The sequence below is a fragment of the Lissotriton vulgaris genome, chromosome 1_2 (genome assembly GCF_964263255.1).
Source record: "Lissotriton vulgaris chromosome 1_2, aLisVul1.2, whole genome shotgun sequence".
In the NCBI taxonomy this organism is placed as follows: domain Eukaryota; kingdom Metazoa; phylum Chordata; class Amphibia; order Caudata; family Salamandridae; genus Lissotriton; species Lissotriton vulgaris.
In genome coordinates this window covers 127,305,884-127,333,625 of record NC_141686.1, presented here as the reverse complement: position 1 = coordinate 127,333,625, position 27,742 = coordinate 127,305,884, and the positions used below count along the sequence as shown (strand labels likewise).

The following is a 27,742-nucleotide window of genomic DNA, read 5'->3' as shown; positions in this document are numbered from 1 at the left end:
AAGGTTTTATCACATGGAGATATATTCAGGAGCAGACCCAGCAGCTAATTGGTAACATCGATCTGACAATAAGCCGAGCGGATCCCTTGGCCGTAGTGGCATTCGATGCGGCTAAGGCATTCAACAGAGTCGGTTGGGTATATTTATGGGAGGTACTTAGGGTGATGGATTTTGGCCCTATCTTTGTTCAAACCTTAATAAACTGTTATCAAGGTGCCTCTGCTAAAATTCTGTCAAATGGTATGCTAGCTACTAGTTTTAATATTCATAGAGGAGCCAGACAGGGTTGTCCTATCTCCCCCTTGCTCTTTGACATCTATATAAAGCCATTAGCAAAAGCTAGAAGATTAGATGATGAAATCTCCCCTTTAAAATCTCAGCAATATTGTAGTAAGTTGGCTCTGTATGCTGAAAATTTGTTTATATAGATGGATATTTCCGAGGCGGTTATTCCAAGGGCTGAGACCAAGGTAATGTGCTGGGACATCGATGGCTGGGATGGCACAACGAGTAAGGAGTTTAAATATCTGGGTATCACCATTGTTAAGGATCTGGATAAAAATCCCCCAGATTAACTTGAATAAGATCATTAAAGAAGTGGATCATACATTTGCAAGATGGAAAAATCTCCCATGGACAATCGGTGGCAGGGTCAACTTGGTGAAAATTGTTAAGTTGCCCAAGTTGACTTATCTGTTTAATGCCACCCCTCTTGAATTCCCCAGTAAAGATATATGTAAAATCCAGACTATGATCTGGAGTTTTGTGTGGGCTAATAAGGGGGCAAAGCTGTCTTGGAAAAAGCTAAGACGTAGGTGAGGGAAAGCCTCGTAACCCCAATTAAAAGGGCGGGGATTACTACCTGGTCAGAGCTAGGCTGAAGGTGTGTACCCATGTGAGGTCTTAAGAGCTAAAGTCGGCAGCAGCTTTTATAGATTCAAATATTTACAATTGGTCTCTTAGTATGCATCAGAAAAGAAGGATATACAAGGAAATTGGGAGATGGAGCAATTACTACGACAAGTAAGAAGTTTATGGCGATGGACGAGCTGGAGCTTCTCCCGCAGTATACCTCGCGAAACCAGTTGGCTCTTGAGCCTGTGTCTGAAGATTTGTATGAATCATCCGTGAAGCTTTTGTATGAATTTGTAAAACCAGCTAGTCTAAAAAAAAAAAAAAATCATTTCTTTTGTCATCAATAGGCTTTACTACACCCTGGAAAAAATCGCTAAGTTTGCACCATTATCTGCCCCCAAATGTCCCAGGTGTAACCTTCTCATCGCCGATGATATTCACATCTTTATATGACTGTCCTGATCTTAGATCTTTCTGGAGGAAGGTAGAGGATGTTTTAAGTGGCATCTTTAAACTTAAAATTAAGGTTAATCCCTCATTGTTATATTCGGAGATGATGGAATTCCTGTGAAGTATTTCCAGCATGCACATAGAGACCTTTTGTTATATTTGATATTAATAGCTCGAAGAGAAGTCTGTAAGAAGTGGAAAGACACTTGTGTGATGATTCTTTAACAGCTGCATTTGCTACAGCACGCACAGACCAGGAGGGAGAAATTGAGATCAGAGAGAACATCTGGCAGGCCTTAATCTCTTAGGGTAGAGAGCTGTGTTTGGTATAGTTCTGTCCCAGAACAACCTGGTCCTATGATTACACCATGCCTCCAACGAAGGGGGTGGGCCCGGTGTGGCCTAAGCATATGCAGCAGCTGTTGGGTGCTCGGGTATGAATTTACGCCTTCTCTTTGAGAATTGCAGATGTTTATTGGTGAGATGAGGTTAAAAAAAAAGCTATATGAATTTGAGTAACAAGTCTGTTGGATGGATATTTGGAGTGTGCAGGGTACACTGGTCGTAACAGGTACACTGATTCTTTCCTCGCTACATTTGTTTGCTTTGTTATTTATATTGATCCCTTCGTTGGTGTATTTTATTACTGGCGACTTCATGGATATTGTAGCAATGTTTCTTTGTTCACTGGCCAAGATGTGGTAGCCAATTGGCTTCATGGAGTGATTAGTAAATTGTGAGTACTCGCTTCTCTTGAATATCCTAAAGTGCTTAATGCTTCTGTGAAATATATCAGTTCTCCCCTCCTCACAGAAACCAGCTGGAGATCCCAGGCTATTACTCCCACCTGGAGGCCTTCTATGAAGACAAGAAAGGGATTCTTCTGCCTGGTACAGGGTCCCACGCATGTCAGCAGCCAGTCCATTGGCTGCCCTCGATTCACCGATACATGTACCCTGAGATGAAGGTAAGAGGTGTAGGATAAAGATGGTGTCTCGGTTAGCCTGGACAGTAAGGGAAGGATCATGTTGAAAATCCGAGATAAAACACAATGCATGAAGGGGGCAGCGGGCATGGTGGTGACACGTTACAGGTTTACAGTTTTCTTATAATGTCATATACTCATTTTTTGTTAATTGACAGAGTTGTGTTTTATTTTGAATTCATTAAGCTATTAGTTTTCAAGTACAACATATACCCCTGGCCCTGGATAAAGCAATGTATTCACAACAGAATCACACTAACGAAGTAGGTGGGTTCCAGGAAGAGTGTAAATGGGGCCCATTCTAGGAAGTGTGCTCTCAAATACCTGACTTCTTAAAGCAGAATAGCATTGTGAAGACAGTCTGAGGTCTGGAGCATCACAAATCTGCCTTGTGGTTCAACTGGGTCCAAGAATACAGATTCTCTGAATGCTGTAAAGTTTTATATTTCAACATTCGTTTTGCTTCTGCTTAAACTCGTGCATCCTAATTAGGGTTATGTAAAGTCATCCTCTTATAAACTTCCTATACTTTTTAGAAAAAACACCCGTAGATCAGAAGTTTTGCTGTACGTGAACCTCGTATTAAAATTGAGATGGTTGAGCCCTTTTTCAGTTGTTTTGTGTAAAAATATTTTTTTAATAATGTTACAAGGAAAACCATTTTTAGGTCGAGCTGGTGTTAGCAGTGCGAAGCACTGCGTCCAGCTGACATCTATTGTTACTGACTTCCTGGGAATGTGAGACAGGGGATGTGCATGCGCAGGAAATTCCCCCATGTGAGCGCGCACGTTCCCTCACACGCCGTGCACATCTCCTGTCCTACATTGCCAGGAAGTGTATAACTCATACACACAGACACACGCACACACACTGACACAGACACACGCACACACAGACACACACGCACACATTTCCCCCGCCCCATTCTCCCCCATTCACCGGGCCCTTTCCGCGTGTCCCTCTCTCCCTCGGCAGGCAGCGGGTCAGTCTTGGCATGGGAGCCCCGTAGCGCTGGTCTTCACCCGTGCCCCCTCCTGGGACCCGGGACTTCAGCTGCCGGGGCTCCCTCTTCATTACAAATAGCGCGCATGCGCGGGCAGCCCCCGCCCTCGCAGTCACAGCCCGTTTTCAGTTTCTCTGTCTTCCGTATTCGCCGTCCGCGTGAAACCCCTCCTTCTGGAGCTGGCGCTTCCGATCAGGGCGGGCGGGCATGTCCCGAACCGGCGAGCGGCAGAGACACCCACCTCATTTACTTACAAATCGATGGCATGCCGGTTGTTAGGCTGAACGCAGCCGCTCACATTTCCTCATTACAGCTGGAGGTGGAAGGACCCGATCGTGCCGTCTCCCCCCTCTCCCAGAGAGCGTTAGTCTATTCCTCTGTAGTGTGTCATGGTTACAATAGACCCGGGAAAAACCCACCATGAAAGCCCAGCGGGAGCGGCTGCGGATTCCAGGGCTGACCTTGGAGTAAGTGTTTTTGGTCTTTAATATTTTAATGGCTTCTGCACGGCAGCCGCGGCTTCTGTGCGTACTCGCGCGGCTCTCGTGCCGCTGACCGGCACGCGGCGCCGCGGCTGCGATTCCACCACATCCCAGGATGGAGGCTGGGGCTGCAGGTGCCTGCAAGCCCCGGAGCCCGCAGGTTCGGCCTCACTGGACTGGACTTGGGGATTGCTCAATAGATCCCTTACGTCGCAGGACGCCAGCGCGTGTACAGGGGTTTCGGTACATCCCTGCAGACGCTCCTGTAGGCCATGCTTGTGTTTATATACCTTTCTCCCTCCCCCCTCACCGGTGTCCTCCGGATGGCCTGTTTATTTTAAAAATAATGAACGCACCTCTTAATACTGGGACTATGAACACAAGGTGCAGCAAGGAACTGTGTATGAAGTTAAACACGTAACCTCATGTGTTTTCCAGCCGCTGCATATGCAAGTGGGCATGTTGCACCTCTGAAGAATATCCCGCTTTGGCCATATTTAACGTCAATTTGAGACTTCTAAAGAAATGATGAAGAAACATTGTACGGCATGGTCTTACCATCCCCAGGAACATAACCTAAACACCCAGCCATTACAAATCCAGGTATGAAAATAAAATAGAAACTGATATTAATCTTGTGTTTTACTGGCATCATGGCTGAAATATTATTTTTTCTCTTAATGCTAAATGCATTCCAACTGCTTCTCTCACACCATCCTTGGACTTTGTTGTCCCCAGAGCCGTCTTAGACAGGGGCTGCAGGGCACCTTGCTTCAAATGGGTACACCGAGCTTACCTATCATTTATTTTAGCGCTAATTCCACACTCTGGCACTTGTTCATTCTCTTCTAGCTTTTCTATCAATCCTTTTCTTCTCTTCCTTTAGTACCTATATTCCCTCCAGTTCCGATTCTCTCCTTCTGACTTCTGTCTCATTAACGGCCCCTTGCCTCTAATTTGGCGCAGATGAACAGGAAGGGCGCTGTAACGTGGGCTAGGAGTACACTAGGACGAAAGGGGTGGTTTGTTTATCAAGTACTATTTATTCGTACTTCTCACACCAAACGGAAATAAAGAATAGTCCACACACTGTCTTTAACCCAGGGGGTTATGGGAATTGTAGTCCACTGTTTCTTTCACAGGTCGGGGAAGTGCGTAGGGGTATCGTCTGCTGGTCCGGGTCTTGTTGTGCTCCAAATCGCGGCAGGCCAAAAGCAGAAAAAGAACCATCAGGAAGGGGTTCTCCTTCCTTACTATGTCGCGGGATACAGGGGGAAAGTGAAGTGAAGTGAAGTGAAGTGAAGTGAAGTGAAGTGAAGGGAAGTCACCACAGTCACCACTGTGTAGCACTCTTTTCGGCCATAACGGGTTTCCTATGCTTCCTCACTCGTACCTCCCCCAGCCTTCCCCGGAACCCAGGCCCCTCCCAGCAATAGTCTGTGGCGTCCCAGTACCTTGTAAAGCCATGACCCTTCTCCTGGGCCGCGGCGGGCTTCAGCGTAGTGCCAGCTAGGGTCTGGCTGCCCTTCTCCTCGTTCGTCCGCGCTCTCGTCCTGCTGTGAAGGCTTTCCGGCAACGGCTGGCTCCGTCCTCTCCTCCGACGCGTTGTTCCACGGCGGCACCTCAAAGGTCGTTACCAACGTCTGTTCCTCCCAGGCAGGTCCCGACGAACGACTGTCTTTCTCGCCGTCTTCATTTTGCAGAAACCCTGCACCACGTGATCTGATCAGCTGACCAGCCCCGGCAGAAGAGTTAAAGGGACCGTACTCATTCTGTAAACATAGAACAGGAGAACAATGAGGGGAAAAGCGCCCTGACTGGGCATCCACAGAGTCCATGTCCTCACAGGCGCTTATATGCTTTGCCTGTGATGCAATATGAGCAGAAAGCTTAGAAGTGATTTTTTTGGGCCCTAACTTGTGTCCTATTGTATTACTCCTTGTCCCAGGAGAGTGGCTTTAATTTGCGCTTCTGGGGGGAGTCTGCTTCCGGTGATGGAGATACAGGAAGCTTCCTTGGTCTGTGTTAATGTAGTACCTGGCTTGCTGGTAGAATTTGTGCAGGGCAGCTATGGGCCCCAAACCACTTATGCTTCAACGTAGCTTCTCTGTTGTACAAGTAAAGATGGAATTCCCAACCTCCTGCCGACCTTCCTCCTGACCCCATTGCCTCTTAACCCCTTCCATGCTGGGCCGATTTTCCTCGTGTGCTAAGCTTTTAAAGAATCAATGGCTTTATGACGGCCCCCAGCCGTCATCAGCACACGAGCACTGTAATGCATGACGGATGGGGGCCGTCATCAGCATGGAAGGGGTTAATTGCGTCCTCTGGGGGATCCCAGCCCTGCCTTTCCACTCTCTCGACCTCCCGTCTCCCCTACCCTGCGGGTCCCCTCCCCTCCAGCCTCTTCTGGAGTCCAGTCCAATTCGTTAACTCTACAAAGCCCTTTTCCTTTCTAGCCCTATGTGTACCCTTGCCCCCTACAAAGCCCCACTGCACCCCTGTCTCCACCATCTTGCCCCATCAAGATCTCACAGCCCATCCCTTCACACTCTCTGCTTCTTTACCTTCGCCCCCCTCTCTGCTGCCTCGAGCCCTGGTTCCCTGCCCCTTCTTCCTCTTACTAACTCTATAACCCAACCCCTCTCCCTATTCCACTCCCTACCCCTATCGCCCTCACTCTATCTATCTATCTATCTATCTATCTATCTATCTATCTATCTATCTATCTATCTATCTATCTATCTATCTATCTATCGCCCTCACTCTATCTATCGCCCTCACTCTATCTATCGCCCTCACTCTATCTATCGCTCTCACTCTATCTATCGCCCTCACTCTATCTATCGCCCTCACTCTATATATCACATCACCACAGCATCACTCAAGGGCACCACATAATCACTATGCGCTACCACAGCATCACTGAACGCCACAGCATCACTCGGCGCCACCACAATATCAATCTGTGGAACCATTCAACGACAACTCGTTCAAATATGTTCTCTCAATGTTTCAAGCTTTATTACAAATGTCACAAAAAGATGTTAATATTTCACTTCTGTTCTTGGATTTTCGTCACAATAAAATACACTGAACATAATCTTCACTAAAGTTATTTACAAAAGTTTAAGCTATTGCCATTATAAATTACAATAACGTTTATTTAAGTTTTAATTATTAAAAAAAATTAAAAGCCATTGTTATTTGTAATATCAATACATCTAAGTCACATAAATACAACACATATTGCATTACAAATGCTATATGTGTCACATTTGCGAAAGTTATAACCATTGGCATTGTAAATGACAAGGCAATTAATTTAGCTATTTTCAAAACTAACACATAAATAACAAATTTGTCATTTACAATATCAATAGCTCAAACTTTCCTAATGCGAGACCTATTGCATTGCAAATGCTTGTTCACCAAGTATTTCCCGTAATGAAAACTTAATGAACCCCTTTTCCAGGCACATGTTCAACAATGTATACAGCTAATTTTGTATTACCAAGTGCATTTTCGGTAGATGCCTGACAAACCACACTTTGTCAGGATGAGAGACGCCTTAGCACATTGTAATGTATCCAAGAAATGTGGCATAACAACCATTAGGTATAGCTGTATTCAAGAATTGGTTCAAACGGAAAATATAGACTTTGAAATATCTTTAGCACCCAAAATAAAACCTATTCAAAAAGGTTTTGTCTGTCAGTCTGTCGTGCCCCTGACTAAGCATGTAAATTCATCAGTGCTGCCAAAAAGTTCTCGTATTTCATTGTCCAAAGTATTGCTCTGCGATTGAAAACAGACTCCAACAGTAATCGACTTCTGCGCAGTTAGGTTTGGGGTGCTGTGGAGAGAAGGATTCAAACTTGCCTTGAGATGTCCAACAAAAAATTCCACTAAATAAAAAAAGCATTGTCTTACTTTACACTTTAAAAAACAAAACATTTATTAGCATAAGCATTCCTATATATTTAGAGGTATGGAGCCAAAGCTAACATCAATCCCTAGTTGTGGTAATGAATGTTAACCTACCTATAGTCTAAATTATACTAAGTCAATGATTTTAACAGTACAGTACAACCTGGACAGAGTTTAATAACGTTAATGACTTGATAAATAGTTTTGGTCTTCCGTTAATAAAAATGATTTTTGAACCTGCCAGTTGTGAGCAACTTTTTGGGGTTTTTTTACTAGTACATAGGACAATGCTCATTGAAAAAGAGACAATAGCAGCATCAATAAACCTTCAGTATTGTGATTTATAAAAAAAGATTTTATTTTATTTGTTTTTTAGGTCTCTCACATGGCGACGCATTCGCCATAGAGACCTATTGTTACCGTCTTGCCTGCCAAGTGATACAGCCAGGGGCAAGCGCCGATTGGGGACTGTGGACGCGCGCGTGCAGGCACGCGCACATCTCCTGTCTCGCTTCCCAGGCAGCAGCAGTTTCACTTTCCATTTCCCCGTGGGCTCCATGGAGACAGCTTTTTCAACATTAAACTTCGTATCCGTCTTTAACCGGACGTCAGGGGCTTTCACTGTCATTACTTTACCCACCCCTAACCTGTGTTAACGATAAATAATTCCGTAAGAACCCCCCTCTTCCCAACTTGTGCTCCAAAAGAGGGGAGATCAGAGACTTTCCCATCGGTCTTTTCGCTGACGGGAGGAGTGACCTTTGCTTCCTTCTATCCGAGGAGTCCTCTATCCCCCCCACCCAAGAGCTTCGGAAAGGAAACCTTAAGCCCTTGATTTTCCCAGGGGTCTGTACTCACTTTGGCCGGGCTCCACTGCCGCTCGGAAATGCTGAGCATGCTGGAAAGCAGGCCCGCGGCCTCCTCAGGGTATATGTTCGGAGGCCAATCCAGGAAAGACACGCCAGCCCGTCCCCGAGTGCAAAGTCCGCCCCACCAAGAACCCGCACACCATCTTCCCAACTCCATATTGGGAGCTGCCCCAAAACGTGGAAACTCCTCCCACGGCTCAACCCAGCTACCTGTTTATGTCCGTGCATCCACAACTGACATCATACCTACGAGTCACAACTTTTGCCTTTGTTAATGGTTGTTACTTGCATTAGATAAATAAGCAGCAACTTGTTAGAGGCAGCCACTTATGGGACAGCTTCATGGGGATCCACAGAAGACCACGGCGGAGAACGCACAGCGAATAAGCCCTTTTGCGCCTAAATGCCACTTGTTATATAAGGCCCTGTCTTTTACATGCTTGTGGTAGGAAGATGAGGTGGAATCAAGATTAGGCAGCCAGGGAGGGCCATTGGCTGGTGCTCACACATTGCCTGTACAGTGCATGGATAATACCCCACTCCCATCTGAACCGCTTTGGGCCACGGACCAATTCAAAAGCCGCATTGGACTCTGCTGTTGCTCGGTGCCCGTCCTGGGACGCCGGCCAGACTCCCTGGAGACGGGAAATCTGCGAGGAGTTATCTTGCAGCCCCTTCTATTGTGTGAATGATAAGATGGGGCGTGCGCTTGCTGAACGAGTGACAAGGTGAATGAATGCGTGAGTGGGCAAGTGAGTGAATGAATAAATGAACTAGTGAATGTATGCTGGCGGCGAGTGAATGGGTTGCTGCATATTCTAAAGCATGCTGTAATTAACCAAAGAAGGAACCGATAAATAAACAAGGGTGGACGAATAAGTGAATGAACTAAGGGTCTTGAAAATACAACTCTGGAGTCTTCTGACACCGCATGATCATTTTCAGATTGCTCCCAAAAAGGATAAATGTCTGTTGCTCACATCCCTCAGGCCGGTAGCAATTTAAAAAGTAGTTCTTTCACACTAAATAAGATTTCCGCGTAGCAGTAATGGCCAAGTCATCGTGTATCAAGGCGCTGTAGTCATGGAAACAGTCCATCAAAGTACATTAAATGTCGACGCCTGCATTCCATGTTAAGTCCTAAAAGGCTCGACTCCACACCTTAGCGCCACAAAGCATTCTGAGATGAGTAACTCAGAGCGAGCACTCACAGATGGTGTGATCCTGTACATGCTGAAAGACGGTGTCTGCTGGCAGGCATGGATGGAAAGTAGGAGCTACACGGTGCTACTTTTGTGAATATAATCATATTAAAGCGCTCTGAAGTAGTGACATTGCAGTATCTATGCGATACATTTACACAAAAACATGATAGACTCCTTCTGAGTGTAAACGGAATAAAGGTGCTCACCATTTATTCCAAAACAAGGGCCTTCGATTTACGGTACTAAAGCGATGCCCAAGAAGATAGTAACCAGAGACCAAGAATCATAAACCATAAAGTCCTATTTGATATTTTAGGCTTCCCTGTTTCCTTGAGCTTGTGATACCACTACCACAAGAATCTTAAAAGTAAGACGGGGCAGTGTTTTTCCCCCTCCCGATGCTCGTTTTGTGCACGCCTGCGTCCACTTTGCATTGTTCCATCACCTGGTTCGCATAAGAAGTCACATTGCATTAAGCCCTGATAAAATGTAAATTATGTTTGCATAATTCGCATAATTTTGCATTACCCTTGATGGGAAATTCCCGTAATTACACTATTAAGTTACTTTGCATAAATACTCTGGACCTGATTACGATTTTGGTGGTGTGGCAGAGGGCTGTCATGCCAGCGCCCAGCTGCCACACCGCTAAAGCCGTCCAACGACCGCCTGCCAGATTAGGAGTTTTCTTCTGGTCTGGCGGGCATTGCTTTGGCAGTCCCAGGTGGAGAGCTTTAGAAAGGCACCACAATGGGAACACCAAAGCACGATTCTTCAAGGCATGGACTGTGCAGTCCATGCCGTGCAGAAAAACGGGGTGCATATATGAAATAGGGCACACTGTGTGACCCCTGAATGCACCCCCAGGCACTGAGGCCCCCTTAGTTTCCTAACAACCACACTTTTCATGGCAGGCTCACCATCATGAAAACTGTGGTGGTGTGGAAACACGCAATATGCTTGGCGGTGCTGCAGTGGCACCACTAGCATATTGAAGGCCTCAGACCAGTGGCGTAGCTAGCCCTTTGGGGTGGGGGGAGGGGTTGTGCTAACAATGTTTTTCTCTGTTTGCCACAGTGCTGCTGATGCCACCCTGAGACGGCAGATATAGCGGGGGGAGGCCGCCGCCTCCAATTGTCATGCCATCCAGGGAGGACCACCCCCCTTCCCTCCCAGCTACGCCACTGCCTCAGACTACTGCAAGACTGCCAGAGATGGCGGATCCCTGGTAGTAGCAGCGCCCCTATGGCGATCTGACCACCCAACTCGTAATAGGGTGGTTGGATTGCCGGTACTTTGCTGCCCGCACCACCACCATGGCTACAGTGGTTCATCAGACCGCAGTAGTCCTAATCAGGCTTATTGAACTCACAGAAAAGTTATAGTGCAGGAACAATGGAACATTGTGAATGACCAGAATGCAACTGGCTGTCGCTTCTGGTAATTGTGTTTATTTGGAGCTATTTTTTTATGCGATGGATACAAACGCAATTTTATCTCAAATATAACGTTGTCATATTTGCATTTCAAGTAATTATGAATAATTTGTGTAATTTTCTATAAAGTTCATGTGATTAGGTAAAAGCACATGATGTACACCCCTACATCTCATCATACTGGGATGAGGCAGTGTGTCATTGTCTTATCCAGGCTTGCATTATTTATATGTCCCTGCCTCTGGAAGTGTGTGTGTTGCTGAGGCGAAAAAGAGGAACTCTTGAGTTGCATTGTCAGTATGTTTCACGACTTAGTGAAAGGGAATCAGATTTTTCTATAAATCTGCACTTAGCTCTACCTAGCCTTGTAGGGGAGTTCCTTTCGGGATTTGAGGGCGAGAGGGCACTATAAGAAGAATGCAAATGAGATCTGAAACTAAGGAGCAGGTTTACTAAACGTGATACTGTGCAGCAACGAAAGTAGCTCTGCTGCTTTGAATCAAATTGAGAGAGAGAAACAGCTCCATATCTACGTAGATGTGGCGCTATTTCCCTCTCCCCTGCGTTGGCATACCATAGGCAGACTTATGCTATAAAAAGACCCTTGCATCATAGTGCCGGGTTGTGTGCTGAATGTCTAATATAGGTTTTTACTCAGAGTACAACATATTATGCTTAGACCATGTTTAAAACTTTTCCAAGTTTTCATGTGTGCTGTACATTGCAACACACATGCAAAGTTAGTAACATTTGGAGAAGAGAAAACTTTTCTCAAGTTACGATTGTAAAAATGGAGGCATACATTTTGGCGTAAAGCCCTAGCTATCTCTTTTATTAGGTAGAGCCAAACATTAATTTGTAAAAAATGTTTAATTAATCATTTTATTGCGGTTTACAAATCAAAAAAATTGAATCAACCCCCCCATGTGCAACAAACCCCCCGCCCTTTCTTCCCACACACACAGTGCAAGGTTTCAATTTTGCATCCTTACAGCGCCCATTACCTGGGTTACACAGCCATTTAGCCAACAACCCGCGAGCCGCACAATCCTTAGCAGTAAGACAGACCGGGCATCCCTTTATACTGGTGTTTCTGCGTGTAGGTACCCAGGTAGGTAGCATTCACCCCATATCTTCTACGTTAGTGTCTTCCTCTACCCCGGCACTAGTCTCATCCTTGCTCCCCCTCCATTTGTTATCCATATAGGTCTGAAACAGCCCCCAAAAGTTTTTCGGGTGGCTCCCAGGTGGCAACAGCTCATTATAAACCTCGGTTTTGCGTGCCTCCAGCGCTGGACCGTGGGAGTTGGCCCTCTCAACCAACACAGAGCCACTTTTGCTTCGCCATGAGCATTCCCATTCCAACCAATTTGCGTGTTGAGCTAGGCAACTCTTTAGTGTGTCCCAAGAGCGCAAGCGCTGGGGCAGGACGCAGCTCTGCCTCTATGATGCTGCTAAGCTCCGCAAACACTGATTCCGAAAAGGACTGTATCCTTGGGCACAGCCAAGCGAGATGCAGGAAGTCCGCAACCGGCGCGTGGCATCGCTCACACTCCGTCGCCTCACGGAGTCAGTATCTATGCAGGCGCTCAGGCGTGTAATACACCCTGTTTAAGAATTTAAAGTGAACCAGCCTGTGTTTGCCGTTAAGGGATATATGCCTGGTATTCTCGCAACAGTATCTCCACATGTCCTCATCTATAGACATTTGCAGGTCGCCCTGCCAAGCCAATCTCGCAGCTGTGTTCTGAGTCTCCCTATGGGTCATTGCAATCTTGTATAAGTGGGTAACTATCTTGCGCGGCGTGTCCGTTCGTACCACAAAGGTTAGCTCGGGAACCTCAGGAGGCTCTGCTAGGTCTTCTCCCAGTAGCCCCAATAGGGCTCTGCAAACCCTGTGGAATTGAAAGCGCTGCAGCAGTGTTTCTGTACCTTCGGCGCCACGCACCTGTTCCCATGTTTTGACTTTTTTATCCTAGAAAAGATCCCCAGCCTTAAGGATACCTAGCCGATGCAACACCGCAACCACTCCTCTATCCTTCCAGGGGGTCAGCCAGCGTGCCCATTCGACCGGCATACATGGTGTGTACAGCAAGGCCCCACCCTGATGCCGCAGAAGACTATGCCATGCATGGTTAGTAGATGCAATAGAATCTATAATCCTCGTTCTGCGGTCAACCGTTTGAAAGATCGTCATAGGTAGTGGGAGCGGAGCTGCAAACAGCTTCTCCATTCTCAAGTGCGGGATCTGCAGGCTGCCATGTATCCATGCATGTAGATGAGCCGCCTGTGCTACTCTGTAGTAGAGTTCTAAGTCCGGGGCACCCAGCCCACCCATGTTGTACGGGAGGGTGAGCGTCTTCCATTTTACTCGTGGCTGTCTGCCTGCCCAAGCCAGCTTTACCATCAACTGATTCAGTCTTTGGAAGAACATGCGGGGCAGCACTATGGGAAGGTTAGTGAATAGAAACAGTATCGGCAATACCACCATTTTCATTATCGAGACTCTGCCTATCAGAGACAGGGGGAGCTTACACCAGCCCTCAACGTCATCCTCCAGTTTACTTACGGCCACGTCGTAGTTCTCTCAGAATACCGTGATAGAATCAGTGTGCAACCGAATACCCAAGTACCTGATGGGCTCTGCTGTCCACTGCAGGGGGTAGTCCAGGGACTTTGACCAGTTTACCCGTAGACCAGAAAGAGCACCAAAATGCACCACTTCGCGCAGTACCGCACCTAGGTTTTGTTCGGGCTCGCGGACATACAGCAACGTGTCGTCTGTGCACATGGAGACCACTATCCTGAAGGAGGGGAATCCGATACCTTCCTTGCGTGGTATTCCCGCAAAGCGCAGGCCAGTGGCTCGGCCACTAAGGCATACAGTAGGGGAGACAGAGGGCACCCCTGAAGTGTCCCTCTGCCTATGGGGAATGAGTCTGTAACCAGGTCGCCCAGGTGGACTCTAGCTGTGGGTCTATCATGTAAGGTGCCAATCATTTGTAAAAAAAAAAGGTGCCCCTAGTCCCATCCTAGTCAACACGTGCCTCATGAAGGGCCATTCCACAGAGTCGAAGGCCTTCTGCATGTCTCAAAACACTGCAACTGCACTAACATCCTGCCTGACATGTTGCATAGCACCTAGAATCGTGCGAATATTGTATGTGAGGTTCCTCTCCGGAATGAACCCCGCCTGTTCCGGAGCGACCAGCGTCGGGGCGAGGAGCGCTAGACGAGTTGCCAGCACCTTAGCATAAATCTTTGTGTCGACGTTCAGCAGGGAAAGGGGTCTGTACGAGCTACACTCATCCAGCGCCTTGCCCAGCATGGGGATCGCCACCAGGACTCCCTCCCTCATCGTCTGCGGCATACAACCCGACTCACATAAATCTTCCAACAGTGCCTGCAAGTGAGGAAGCAGAACGTCCAGAAATGCTTGTAGAACCCCACCGTTAGTCCATCTGCCCCCGGGGCGCTGCTGGTCCTCATGTTTGTCTATACCTCCACTATTTCGTCCTTCTCTATGGGGCACATCAGGAATTCCCTATGTGTGTTCGTAAGCGTGGAGAGTTCTATATGTTCTAGGTAATCTAATATCTCCTCGTCAATGTCCCCACTCTTAAAAGAATATAGATCTTTGTAGTACTGTCTGAATCTGTGTGGAATTTCCGCCTCCTCCGTGAGGACGTCTCCCGCCTCCGACCTGATTGACGGTACCCGAGTCCGGCCCCTTTTACCCTTGAGTATCCTTGCCAGGACCGAGCCAGGCCTGTCGCCTTCGCCATATGTTCGCGCTGTTGCGTACTTTCCCATATGTTTCACCTCTCTCTCCGCTTCCTCATTATACTGAGCGAGGAGTGATATCATCTTCTGCCCTGTTGCCTCGTCTGCGTCCCTCCTTTGCCGCTCCTCCAATTGACCCAGCCGCCTCTCGAGGTCAGACAAGCTTTGCCTAATGAACCGGAGTACCCCCGAGTGCTTGTACATCGCCACACCCCTAATGTAGGCCTTAAATGCCTCCCATATGGTCTGGAAGCTGTCCACTGAGCCCACATTCTTCTCGAAGAACGTGTCTATTGCCTCCGCTAATTCCCCTCAAAACAGTGGATCAAATAAAGAGTAGGGTGGGAAGCGCCAAGTGAAAGGATGAATCACCCTCCTGGGGGAAGCCAGCTCCAACGGGAGCGGCGAGTGGGTGGACCGAGAGCGTTTCGCGGGAGGACCTTACAGCACCTCAGTTGGCCCATCAGCGAGGAGGACATAAGCCAGTAGTCTATTCAGGTATGGATATTATGGACGGCTGAATAATGAGTATATCCCCCTGTTCCGGGTGTATCGTTCTCCAGACGTCATCAAGGTCAAAGCTGGTAATGGTGCAGTCTAGCTGGCGCGCGGCAGCAGAGGGTCTGCGGATGGGCCCCGCCGACCTATCCAACCCTGGGTCTAGTACAAGATTAAAGTCCCCGCCCCATATGAGCTGCGCATGGCGGTAAGCACCGGTAACGGTCTCTAGTGTTTTGTAAAATTCCGGACAATCAAAATTAGGCCCATGCACATTAAGCAGCACTAGGTCCATCCTATATCCTTTACATCGGGATATAACAAAGCGGCCCGCTGTGTCAGCGCTCAGCAAGCGATTTGGGGTTCACCCATGTCAGTACCCCCCTAGCATGTGACGTAAACCCCGCTGAGGCGATGTTACCTGTGAGTCCCCTGCGTCCCAGCATTGGGCTAGTTGGAGGAAGATGGGTCTCCTGCAGGAGCGCCACATCAACCTGCTGTCGTTGTAGATAACTCAGGACTTTGAAAAGCTTCCGATGATCATTAAGATCTCGGACATTCCACGTGAGTGCCCTAAATGTGTCTAGTGTTCTTGTGGCTACTGTGTCACTCGTCATTGCCATTGTGCCCCTGGCCAGTCATAATGGCAGCCCCGGGTTCATGCTCCCGACCGGGGCGTTCCTCTTCAGCCCATGCCGCCATTCCTGCAGTCACTATGTGATACGGGCGCCAATCTTCTGCTCGTGTGTACTCTAAGCTATGTGTGTGTGTCTTTAGGCCCCCTCCCCAACTTCTCAGCAAAACTCCCTCATCATCAAACTTTCCTCCCCCCTCCGTCAACTGACCCCTCCCAACCTGGTCAGACTGTGAGAATGAGCCCCACCTCCCACCCTCCATATCCCGCAGAAACAATTCGCCCCGAACAGGGACGAGGTTGGTGCACAGCACTCGAGGGCAGAGGTTGTTTGACAGCAAGTCGAGACGAAACCTGTTTGGAAATGCCTGTTACCCCTCCACCCGCCAACATAGTGCAATAATTTGTGCCTCGTTGCGAACCCGTGGTTCCTACAACTGTCCTCCACCCGGCTGTTCAGTGTAATTGTGCGCACAGTTAACATCAGCCCCAAGCAATATTAAACCAGGGCCCATTTCAGCAAGTTGCATGCGTCCCTAAGGGTTCATCGTCTCTTTGCCGTTGTGCCTATAGAGGAACAGGGTAGCCAATCCCCACTCCCCCACTTTATAGGACCGCTTGAGCAAACAACGTCAAGTACCAGCCAGCCCCTAGCCAGTGCAGCGCAACATCGTGGTCATAATCCCATAATCAAAAAAACTGATCTCAGACTCGTCCCTCATCTTACCACCTGCTCCCGCCCCTGCCGCAAACTGGCAGGGCTCAGTCCTGTTCGTCCAGGCGCCCATCCGGCTCTTCCTCTGTTGGTGCAGAGGCGGACTCTCTGCAGTGTGCTTTCGACCACTCCTTAAGGGCTTGCTGCAATGCTTTCGGATCAGTGAACAAGTGTGATTTCCCCTGACGATTAACTCTGTCGGGCCGGGTACAGCATGGCGTAGTCCAGGCCTAGTTCTCGCAGCTGTAGCTTGTGTGGGACGAAGTGCTTCCTGGCCTCCTGGACCCTGGCAGTGAAGTCCAGATACAGCGAGATCTCCGACCCCTCATAATGCAGCGACTTCTTCTCGCTTGCCAAGCGCAGAGCAACATCTCTGTCTCTGTAATTGAATAACTTCGCGATAATGGGGCGTGGGGGAGCTCGCGGCCGTGCCCCCAACGAGTGGTGCGCCCACTCCACTACGAACATCAGAGAGAAGACGCCTTCCCCCCAATAAGGTGACCAACAGCTTCTCTATGAACAGTTCCATGTTCCCCGTGGCAGTTGTCTACGGCAGGCCCGTAATGCGTAGGTTACATCTCCGCGAGCGGGCTTCTAGGTCCTCGGTCTTGTCTTGTAGAGTTTGCATCAGTTTACCAAGTTGCCTCTGCCCAGAATCCAGCTCTGTGTGGGCCTCTTCAACCTCGGTGATTCTTCTCTGACATGTCCAGTCTTTCGGCATGTTTATCGAGGCGCTCCGCCATTCTGTCCATCCTATATGTGAGCGCATCTATTTTGGTGCCCAATGACGCCATACTAGTCTGCAAGCCCTTCTCCATTGCAATGAGCAAGCTTTTGATGTCCGAGCTGGGTTCCTCTGGGGGAGTCGCATGTGTGGCATCCTGCGCCGCTCCTGATGCGTCATGAGATTTCGAGCACTTTTGCTCGAAAGATAGTTTAGGCTGTGATCTATCATTGCGTCCCATATTTCACTGTGAATGCCGCCAGGTGCAGTCTCTCCCGACTCAGCTACCACGTGTGGGGCAGCTGATAAGCGACACTCACCACCCAGGGCACCTCTCCGGGTCTATATGATGGGATTAGTCAGGTATACTCGGCCTCACCTCCGGCCAGGCCCCTGCACCGGAGGCTACCGTGCAACTTTGGTGCCCCCGAGTTGTCACGGCCGGGTGGCAGCGCTTTTAGTCAATCCTCTCTTGCCCGGATCACGCCAGAGAAGCCTCTCATAAAGCCTCACTTTAGCACACTTCAATGTCTTAGCATCCCCAAATGTCGCTGCCCTGTTGCGAGCTGTCCCTGAGGCAGTGGGTGTCCAAAATGGTGGAGCGCCCAAAGAAATGACGGCATGCGGGGCAGGTGACTTCCACCCTGTGCACCTGCAGTCCAATCTATAGCTTCTCAAGCGCCCTCGTTGAAATCCTCCAACCTTCAAGTGGGCTCCCCAGCAGCCCGTCTCGTGCACCTGTGCGGCGCAATTAGGGGCTACGGCCTGTGCGCCTAGTTGATTACAGGCCCAACAAGGACCCTACTGCTCCTCTCCTGTGCCCCTAGGTGAGCGCACCCAGGAAAGCCTTCCTCCGCGTCGCCGGCGCCTCAGGGGTCAAATCGGGCAGATGGCGAGCGTGGGCTGCAGCAGGGGGGCAGGTTTCAATACACCCAGCAGCTCCCCCGCCAGGACTGGGGGGTGGGGGGGAGGAAAGGGCAGTCTATAGCTGCCCGATGGGGCTCACCGCACAAGGCTCCTTTGCGCCCGGGACCCGACTCAGCCCTCTCCAGCGCCAGTCCGCCACGCACGTCGAGCGACGTAACGCGGGCCGGCCAGCTACTTCAGCCCGCTGCATCGCGTCCCTCTGATGCTCCACTCTCGGGCAAGCTGTTATCGAGCTCTGGACACCTTGGATAGTCCAAATCAGCTCGCCGGGAAGCCCACTGCTCCGCTGCACGACGGGACACCGTATGTGTCCCACAGGATCCGCAAACAAGAGAGGATAATTTAGGATGTAGTGAACTATTCGGCGGAGCTCAAGGCACAGGCGGCCATTGCGGTTGCCGGCAAGCCCCGCCCGCCATACATTAAAATGTATCAGTGGTTGCATAGAAATGCCCATATACCCCTATGGTAAATATACTTAACTCAAAGTAGCAGATAGCGCTACTTTGTGTTACTTTAGAGCTACTTGCCAGTGTGTGATACGATAGCCCACATGTGCAGAACTATTCTCACTAGTGTTGACATCTCTACACAATTGTAAGGAACCTTAGCCCACTTGGGCAGAGTTGCACGTTGGGTTATTATGGGCATGGAGCTATGTTTTCAAATTTTACTTTTCTGATGTATACTCTTGATAACCATGGGTGCCAGCGGGGCACCATAAAACAAAGGACATGTATTTGGATGTGGTTTACTAGCTAGGATTTATGTTGGATCTTACATGTACACGCCTGGACCAGATATCTTTTGCTTAGTTTAGTCTGTGCACACCAGCTCACTTGAGCAGGATTGTATAAGGAGTTCTGGTCAATCCCCCTTTCCTCCAGCAATGCCAGAAATATGTGCCTTCCAGAGGCTTGTATCCTTACCTATGGACGCCACATGATTATATATTACTGCTCCTCCTTACACCAGGTCATGCACTCAAGCACGGGTGCGTGTTGCGAGGGGCGTGCCTCGCTATTATCGCGGCTACTTTTCTTTTCGTATTCAAACAAAGAAAACAGCACTCACGGGAGTAGGATCAGCGTTTTTATTTTCGACCCTTTGAGCACCAGACGCGTTTCGGCTCCTGCCTTTGTCAGTGTACCACTGACAAAGGCACCTTATTCAGGAAATTACTGAAAACCTGGCTATTTGCTAGCTAAATTCCGTGCTCTACATAAATCCTAAAATCAATCAATCAATCTAGGGCGCAGTATAAACAACATCGCTCACTGACCCCCAGCAACTCCTCAAACCACCCCCACACGCCATGAGCATTACTGGAGTTAATGGCATCCATTCCAAAGCAGCTCCACTCATCACAACAGCACCATTTCCAGTGCTGTTGGTCTCTGTATTCTCTATCCGAATCAGGTATGCCTGATAGGGTCTCCTTCAGACGGCTTCAGATTGGCATTTGGTCATGGTATCCATTGGATTGAGTGTTACAATATGGCATGTCCAGATGCCATTCCTGTATCGTCAGCAGTAGTCCCTATGCCCATTGCAGTGCTTTTTTTATACTTCTCCAGCAACCATTCCAATGCCACCAGATGTCGTACAGTCTTCAGGATGCCCCTGTTTTACCCGAGCAGAGCGAGTAGGGGAGAAGGTTCAATAGGTTCACTGTTATCTCACTCAGCTCTCCCAATATAGCATCCCAATAGCGCCATATCCTCAGGCAGAACCATGCCACATGAGCAAAGCCTGCCCTTTCTCCACATTTAAGGCAGCACAATGTGACCCTTAACCCATAGTGTAATAGGCGGCTGGAGTGTAATACACTCTAAGATATTTTAAAATGTATCCGCCGCTGCTGTCTGTTCAGGAATATCGTTTTGACAACAGAAGAGCAATAAGTCCATTGCTTATCATTGATAACTATACCGAACTCCTTTTGCCATTCCAGCCTATCTTTAGTGTCTCCTGGCAGCCCTGTGTCTTGGGAGCTTGTGAACAGTTTCACATTGAGGCTTTGGTGAGTTGCAGTCTACAGCAGATAAGTCGGGCCGGAAACTATAGAGGCTCCTTCAAACCTTCCCTTAATAACCGAAGCATCATGTGATGAACCTAAAATACTGAAACAAAACTATCAAAGTGGGTGTCCTGCTGCACATGTTCCCAGCTCTGTAGCACACCATCCCGAAAGGAGTCACCCATGTGCCTCAAATAAAACCCTTGTAGTACTCCCACCGCCCTCCTGTCATGTCCCATGGGGAACCATATACAATATTCCATCTGGAGGTCAGTCAGCCTCTTCCAGGATTATGCCGTAGTGTTTAGCAGGTCAAAGTTGTTATAGTTTCGTATCAGCCTATCAAGTAGCTTTCTAGGAAGTGAAAGCGAAGAGGCGGCATCCATTTCCAGGCCATAAATGAGGAATATCCCCCGGGCTGTGTAGCCAGTAATGGGCAAACATACACTGTACAGCTCTGTAATAAGCCTCCAGATCAAGGGCGTTCAGTAATCCCATATGATGGGGGAGAGTTAATTTTTCCCAACTCTTGCACAGCTGTTCCCCAGCCCAGGCGCACCGCCCACAAATTGTGGAATACTGCCAATGGAAGAAGGATTGGAATATTCACTAAAAGGAACAAGAAACTGGGCAGCACTACCATCTTCATTATGACATTGTGCCCGCTATGCAACAGAGGCAGTCCGATTCTGTAAGCCGACGAATGGCCTTGCCAGAGTTGTCCAGCAGTGCCACTGACAGGTCAGTGTGGACCTTAATACTCAAGTAGTGCACAAAGTCAATCATCCACTACAACGGGTACTCTATTTGCTCAGCTGCAATGGCCGCAGTGAGTGGGAGTATTCGGAATTCATTACAACTAATATGCAAGCCTGAATGCCAGTTAACAGCACAGCCTCACAAAGAACGGGTAATAAATTATGCTCTGGATTCCGCACATGGAGAAGTGCATTACCTGCGTATGAGAATATAATCTGGTTGTAATAAGAGAAACAGAACTCCGGATGTGCTTGTTATGTGCGCAGTATGCAGGCCGAAGGTTCGTCCACTGGGGCATACAATAGTGGCAATAAGGTACAGCCCCGCTTCTTGCACTTTGTGATGTCAATAGCATCGGTGACTATGCGGTTAACATGAACCCGGGCTCCTTAATGAGTTTTAAACCGACGTCTCCAACCCTAATTCATCGTAACACCGCCAGCATGAACCCCCACTCAATAGAGTCCAACGCTTTTTCGGGGTCCAGAAATACTGTTGTGGCGCTCACTTCTGAGTTAATCCGAGAAATTGCACCAAAGAGGGTTCGGAAATTGTAAATTAGTGACCGACCTGGTATGAACATTGTTTGCTTGGGCCTAACAATAACTGGGAGTAGAGGAGCTGACCTTTTTGCTAGTACCGTCATGAAAATGTTGGTGTCCGTATTTAGCTGTGATGGAGGTTTGTAAGATGGGCAACAGTATGCTGGTTTACCCAGCTTCAGCAGGTTGGCTATAAGAGCTTCGCACATCGTGGGTGGCATACAGCCCCCCTGACCATTTTCCTAAACACTGTGACTGGGTGTGGCTCCAGTTTCACTTGGTAGGCCTTGTAAAAGGCCACAGTTAACCCATTACTGCCCGGCGCTTTCCCTCTAGGCATATTTTTAAGCACTGCCACAATCTCCACAGGACGGAGTGGGGCTATGAAATGCTCTCTGTATTCCACTGTCGGCCACTTTATCCCAGTGGGTGCTAAGTAGTCCACCGTAGCTTGTTCGTGGGGGAGAAGCGACGCATAGAGGTCCGCGTAATAACTGTAGAAGAGTTTGGTATTCTGCTGCGATGTGTCTAACGGCACACCGACTCCTCTTTGACAGTTAGAATTGTGTCACCTCACAGTTGCGCATTTCCCTAAATTAGTGATTTCGCTAGGGCCCACCTCATGATACTAGTATAACTTAACCTTAATGTCACTCAGTACGCTCTTCTCAGCTATTTCTCTATGTTCAGGTTCCCAGACATTACAAGACCAGACAGGGAGGCCGTGCCCTCTCCATTATGGGCCCACGTCTTTGGAACAACCTCCCCCTCTCCCTTAGAGAATGCTCGAGTCACTCAGCTTTCAGGAAACACCTAAAGACAGTACTATTCTAGGAGGTGCTTTGCTCGACCTGTTTACCTCACAGCTCCGCGCGGAGATACACCTTCGGGTGTGATGCCGGCGCGCTACAAGCCCATAAATAAATAAATAAATAAATGTTAAGTGCCTCATTTAGGCCCAAGTAACGAAGTTACACATTTTCTTACATTGTCTTAATTTTGCACCATTTCTGCTGTGGCCTTTCACACATATTATGACAATCTTGTATTAGTTTCTCTGAAACTACTCCTGTTTACACATCTAGCTTTGCATAACATTATCACGATGCCTTGAACACCATGTAATAGGCCTTTTACGCACAGTGTACAAACGTCGTTCTATCTTCATCCACGTGGTGACGGGGATATCTACATATCCATAACATTGCTAATCTATACCTACATCACAAGGATGCTTTCTATTATAAATAATGAGCATCCTGAAAGATTAGCAGAGGCGGCACTTCAGCTGTCACAGAGGCTGCCTGCATGCTGAGACTTCACCACCCAGCGGCCTGACATCTAGTACGGGGCTCTCCCGCCAGGTAATGGGGTTGGTTTGTCCCATGGGTGGGGGGGAAGGAAGGGGGGAAAGTTCTTGGCTTCAGACCTACATACACTCTAGATACGCCCAGACTAGGGTCGCCTAGTAAGAGTATACCGGATTACTGCCTTGTTTTATATGCCTGCATATATACACTGTTTTTAGCACCATAATCGAACAGTATCTACCCCATAGATGCGGGCAGTTCTTTTTAGTGGCAGCCATTACATCTCATCTTCACAGTTCTACTCAGTCGGCAAAGATTATCGTTCTGTTTTTTACCTGCCCAGCTGTAGCAGGCCTGTCCGGGTAATGTACGACCAACCGTCACACCCAAAAAGCTTCCTACAGCACCAGGATTATTCAAGATTGATCGCAGCCGAAGGAGCTCACCTAAAAGGCAGCCATCTTCAGGCAAGGTAGTCTTGCCCCCCCGTCCTTCCTCTCCCCCTTTGTATTGACACTTTCATTGAACTGTTGCTCTCAGAGTGGCGACTTTAACCTTGCCAACAAACTCAAAATGAATAGGCCTTTAGAGCCAGATGGTCTGTATCCAAAGCAAAACAAAAGGCATGCCGTGGTACCACACTAGGATTTCTACATGAGGGGTTATTTAATATACTTTGATTAACACCTAGTTCACAACAGCACTGTCTGTTTTTATCTGAAAGTCAATGGTTTTTACATCTATAAATGTGCCTGCTGATGTCTACCACTGTCAAAATTAAATTGGTTTTTCTTTTGTCTGTAGCTTGGTATCATGTTTTCTTCTATTGATCTTAGTAATTTTGCTGAGGAAAGCTCCGCATATTGCTCTGGCTATTTCAGTTTCTACAAATAAATAATTCAGTTGACTGTAAGTGTATGCCTTCTTGTTAGTGTGTTGGGAGTTTGCTGTGGGATTTTTTTATTCGGATGAGTTCTAACATGGCTGCTTGGATGTTTGCTTACTTGAGGTATGGTGTTGCATAGTTATACTGATTTCCTTCTCTTTCCATAGATCACTCATCCAGCTGGCTGCATGTCACAGTTCATCAAGTTTTTTGGGGAGCAGATCCTCGTACTCTGGAAGTTTGCTCTTCTGAGGAAACGAATACTCATATTTTCACCACCTCCTGTAGGAGTTGTTTGTTACAGAGGTAAATGGCGAACCGCTGTCAGTATCTTGTGCACGTGTGTGTAAAGGTATTCCCAGTTTTTAAAAGAGTTGTCAGGCCTGATAACACTTTTGTTAAGCTCCTTAATTTTGTTTACAATACTTTTAGCAAATGGTTACAAATATTGCATTCCCCGGGGCCCTATTATGTACAGGGCGCACATTCCATGTTTGCGCCCGGTGCAACTTAGAATAGGTGCACTGGTTGCAAACAGGGAAAGTGCGCCCTAATACATAGAATGTGCTGCCCCCAGGGCAGCTGCGAACTCCCGCTGCCCTGGGGGCAGAATATTCAAGTGAAATACAGAGAGGCTTTACAGCAGCAACTCCGTGTTTTATAGCGCTGGCGGCAACCCGCCTGCAAGGGGATCATGAAGAAATCCAGAGCATGGAGGAAAAACTAGGCCTGATGCTGGACACTTCCACCCTGAATTTGCCCCCCCACGCCCCAGCTGAAGGAGTATAGGACCAGGGATGTTGTGGGTATGGCCCATGGGAAGAAACGGGGCGTTCCTTATAGAGATTCTGAATGGGAGGCGGTGATGGGGGGTTGTTTGCAACAGTAGAGATCCACCCTGACCCCAGCACTCCCTCCTTTGAACGGGCTCCACCCATCAAGAAAATTAAGGCTTTGAGATTAGATCCATGCCTGGTACGAGGATACCTAACTCTAAGAGGAACAACGGTGACATCTTGGCACCTGTGGACCTTTCTACTAACCCTACAATAGGGGACTTAACTCTTTCACTAAGTATTTGACTACCTTGTATGACAAAGTGAGCAACTAATCAAAACTGCTATGGAGGGCTTTTAGGAGAAACTGGCTGTTAAAGAAACTACAGCTGGAAAACTAGGTTCTGCATTGGAAGAGAACTCAAGACAAGAAGCTGACTGTACACATTTTAGCTCACAGGAGGGTAATGCATTTTATAATCTCCAAGATAAGGTTTCAACTCATCCTCCGCACAATCATTCAAGCAATATAAAAAGTAGAGTTGATTAGAGGTGAAGTAGGGAGACTTAAGTATGCACCAATAGAAGAATCAAACCTGATTGGGGAAATGTTTGAGTTCACTGCACCTATTTTTAATCAGGCTCGACCTATCAAATTGCCCCATCCATAGCCGCAAAGAAGGTAGGGGTGGCAGTTTCTTCAACCAGGAGATGTTGAATCTACTTCCCAACTTAAAACGCAAGGCTGTGCAACAGTGCAATAGTCAATTGGGTGACTGGAATCATTTGACTGCCTACATTGTACTTGTAAAGCGCACTTATACCCCTACCGGGGTTTCCTGGCGCTGTACGCATACCGCTGTGGAACCCTTCCTGGCTTTTCCCTGTGAAGTGCCCACTCCTGAGCACCCTCAAGGTGAAGACAGGCATCCCAGCGCTGTTGGGGCCGTTGTGGAGATTAAGGAAGCTTTTGCCCAGAGTTGCAGAGTGGGACCCATGATTAGAATAGGCACCGAGGCGAGAATTATCAGGTCCCAGGAAATTGAGCCCAAGACCCGCAGAGGCGGGAATTGAACCCTGGTCCCGGGCCAGACCTCTGCATCAGGGTCTGCCGCTCTAACCATTGAGCCACATTTATCCACTTGAGCCTCACTTAACATGTTCATTAGGGAAGGCTGTGTAGGAGACTGGGAGAAGTCCTGAGAGGGGGATCGTTTTATCAATTTTGATCAACCTGATATAGCAGGACATGCAGGCACCTTATTTTAACCACCCACAGAAATAAAATAGCTCCTGTTAGACTTTTTCCATTTGCCAAGGGGCATTAGGAACTCCAGGGAACAGCCAGGGTCACAGACAGAGCAGGTGATGAGAAAACGGGAAGCACCCATTCAGTTGGCTAATAAATTGGAACCCTAGAGCTCTTTAGCTAGAAACGACTTACTGGTTGCCTCCCAAAATAAACAAACAAACTCACTCACTCGCTCACTCACTCACTCACTCACGATAGGCTCTTGCCAAAGGTTCTTAAGGTGGAATGGTGCAGGGCTGAGTAACAAGAGGACAGATGCAAGGTGGATATACTCGCTAAAGGGTGATCATATAGTGGGTCTACAAGAAACTTGGAATACAGACAGCTCCTTTTACCTGGATGGGTATACCTTATACTTTTCCCCTGCTTTATTACTAGTGGACAGAGCTGGGGGTGGCTTAGGTACACTGGTATCCTTAAATATTTTGTGTAAAACTGCCCCTGTGTAGACTGGATCAAGTTATTTGCTGGCTGTAAGGCTAGATTTTACAAAAGCACCTGGCCTTCTAGTTCTGAATATTTATAATTCCTTTACACTGATTAAATTCTTTGAGCATCTATTGGCCTGGAAGAATTTCTTGGAGTCTTGCGCCGAAGGGCATCACACCCATATTTTGCGGCTCTACTTGGAGACTTTAATATCCACCCATGTCATCCTATATGTCATGCCAGTGAAGAGTCAATTACTGATATAATACTCAAGGTCATTTTAGCGCAGTAGCCAAGGGAATCTGCTTAATACCATTCTGGTGGATCATAATTTGGCACAGTTAATCCAAAGTAATAAAGCGAGTGGTTTGTGAGAGGCTACTCCTACATTAGCAGAAACTCCATTTCTGTTATCAATTATATATTTATCTCTGCCTTTCTAGTGTAATTCGTTCAGTTCTCCAGTTTGAAGTTACTTGGAATCCGTTTAGGAATCATAACCCATTAATCCTGGATATTGAATGGAGACCGTAGGAGGAAATAGAACCTAGAAAAGGGCCCAAGAGTCAAGTGACCAAGTACGCAGAGTTAAATGGAATAAGGTCTCTCCTAATACCTTTATAAATAGACTATACCATGAATGTGGTCAGGACATTAGTCAGAATCTAGAGGCCTGAACGCAGCCAGAAGTATTGTGGAGTGTGTTCAATAGGCTATGTATCCATTTCTCAAGTAATCTTTTGAGGCTCTTAAACTTCTGCAAAAGGTAGGGATTACAAAATTAGGGGATATGTACAGGAACAGAATGTTCGGGGCATATGAGCTGCAGATTACACACTGTGCATAGATCGCCATCTAGTGTTGGGCCTGGATGTTTGCAGTTTGTTTTTGTCCTCAAAAGTTCTTTGGAAGTCACGAGGTAGGTGACTCCTCCTTTGGACCACATTGCGCATGGGCATCGGCTCCATCCTCAGATGTTTTTTTCGGCCATCGGGCTCGGATGTGTTTCCTGCGCTCCGGTTTGGAACCGAATTTCCTTTGGCACGCAATACTCACCCAGTTTGACAGTATTGGTTTGATCGCGCTCCCCATCAACGTGATTCTTCACCACTTCGAAGTCTTCGATTCCGGTCGTCGACGAAGGCCTTCGGGCCTACCTGGGCCTTACTCTCTGGCTCATGGAAAGGACGCCATTCAAGAAGTGTCCTCGAT

The 27,742-nt window shown here is 47.8% G+C and overlaps 1 protein-coding gene across 1 annotated transcript in view; it reads left to right on the top strand.

Moving 5' to 3' along the window:
* The window catches only part of DENND11 (DENN domain containing 11), a 245,055-nt gene that overhangs the window by 127,372 nt on the left and 89,941 nt on the right, over positions 1-27,742 (top strand). The window contains exons 4-5 of the mRNA XM_086952971.1: positions 2,119-2,272; positions 24,181-24,319. Coding sequence (XP_086809097.1) covers positions 2,119-2,272; positions 24,181-24,319 — 293 coding nt within the window. The remainder of the gene's footprint in view (positions 1-2,118; positions 2,273-24,180; positions 24,320-27,742) is intronic.